This window comes from Cyprinodon variegatus, unplaced genomic scaffold (assembly GCF_000732505.1).
Source record: "Cyprinodon variegatus isolate N-32 unplaced genomic scaffold, C_variegatus-1.0 Scaffold1252, whole genome shotgun sequence".
NCBI classification, from domain to species: Eukaryota; Metazoa; Chordata; class Actinopteri; order Cyprinodontiformes; family Cyprinodontidae; genus Cyprinodon; species Cyprinodon variegatus.
The window spans coordinates 54,686-56,103 of NW_015151705.1; the positions used below are offsets into that span (position 1 = coordinate 54,686).

Sequence of the window (1,418 nt, forward strand, 5' to 3'; positions counted from 1 at the left end):
AGTCTCCAGCTTCTGCTCTCCAGACATGGAGTTTCTGATTGTTAACTGCAGGCCGTTCTATCTGCCCAGAGAGTTCAGTGTGGTTAGCATCACTGCTGTTTATGTGCCCCCCCCCAGCGCTAACACTAAAGAGGCCATGAAGACTCTATACCAGGCACTTTAGACCTGGTTTACTCTGACATCAAAGATGCATTCAGAGCAGCTCCCCCGCCCCCACCTCAGGTCATCAGATCACCCATCTGTCATGCTTATCCCTGCATAGAAGCCCCAGCTGATCAGGGCTAAACCGACAGTTAAAGAGGTCAGAGTGTGGTCTGAGGGCGCCATGGAAACACTCTAAGACAGTTTCTCCAGAAGCACCACAGACACATTCACACACTGAGGAATGTTTTGTAAAATGGTTTATTGTATTGTATTTTATTATATTTATTATATTTTATCATCATATATATAAAAAGAAAAAAACTGAAATGTTAGAATTGTCATATATTTATATTACTGTTTATATATATATATTTTTTTAAGGCTGCACCTTAAAATAAAAAAGAAATTGTTCAGAGAGCTGTTCTTAACGATCTTTAAACTGGTGTAAACTAAATGACGGATAAATCTGCCTAAGCTGTCCTCTTTCCCTCCCCAGGATATGAAGCTCTCCATGGAAACCTGCCGGATCTACAGCCTGTACCATTCTCTGCACCACTACAAGTATCACACCTTCCTGCACTGCAAGAGGGAGGTAAGGCAGCTCCAGGCTAGCTGTCCCCCCCTCTGTGATGTCACCCATACCTGTCCTCTGCTTCAGCTTTCAATCATCTTAGTCTAGTCGTCTGCTCTGGCTGGACTGTAGCCACACAGCTCTAACCCCCTTGACTCTGACTCTTGTAAATAAAGTAATCAGAGGTGTTTAGTGAGGAAAACTGAAAGTTATTGCTCTATAAACAGTATTGGTTTGATCCTCAGCAGGTTAAGTTGTCTCATAAACTGCTGTTTTTAATGGGTGGACGAGACTGTAGAGAAGGTGCAAAATGATTTGCTTTTGCAATTAAGCAGAAAGGAGAAAACCTGTTTTTGGTTGCGTCTTCTTCTGTCTGCAGATCTCACTGGTGACCAAAGCAGGTGGAGGATATAAAAAATACAAACATTTAGCAAAAACTAAGAAAATTAGGAACTACTACTTCAGAAAGTCATTTAGAAGCTGAACCCTTAGAACCATGGGAACATAGAACCACAGAACTATAGACCCATGGAACCATAGAACTATAGAGCCATAGAACCAAGTGACGATAGAACCATAGAACTGTAGACCCATGGAACTATAGAACTATCAAGCCATGGAACCATAGAACTATAGAGCCATAGAACCAAGTGACGATAGAACCATAGAACTGTAGACCCATGGAACTATAGAACTATCAAGC

The 1,418-nt window shown here is 41.8% G+C and overlaps 1 protein-coding gene across 2 annotated transcripts in view; it reads left to right on the forward strand.

The window, feature by feature from the left end:
• Positions 1–1,418, forward strand: part of prr12 (proline rich 12) — a 14,735-nt gene that overhangs the window by 9,844 nt on the left and 3,473 nt on the right. For both annotated transcript variants that reach the window (XM_015401731.1, XM_015401732.1), the window contains exon 4: positions 641–736. In XM_015401731.1, the coding sequence (XP_015257217.1) occupies positions 641–736 (96 nt within the window). The remainder of the gene's footprint in view (positions 1–640; positions 737–1,418) is intronic.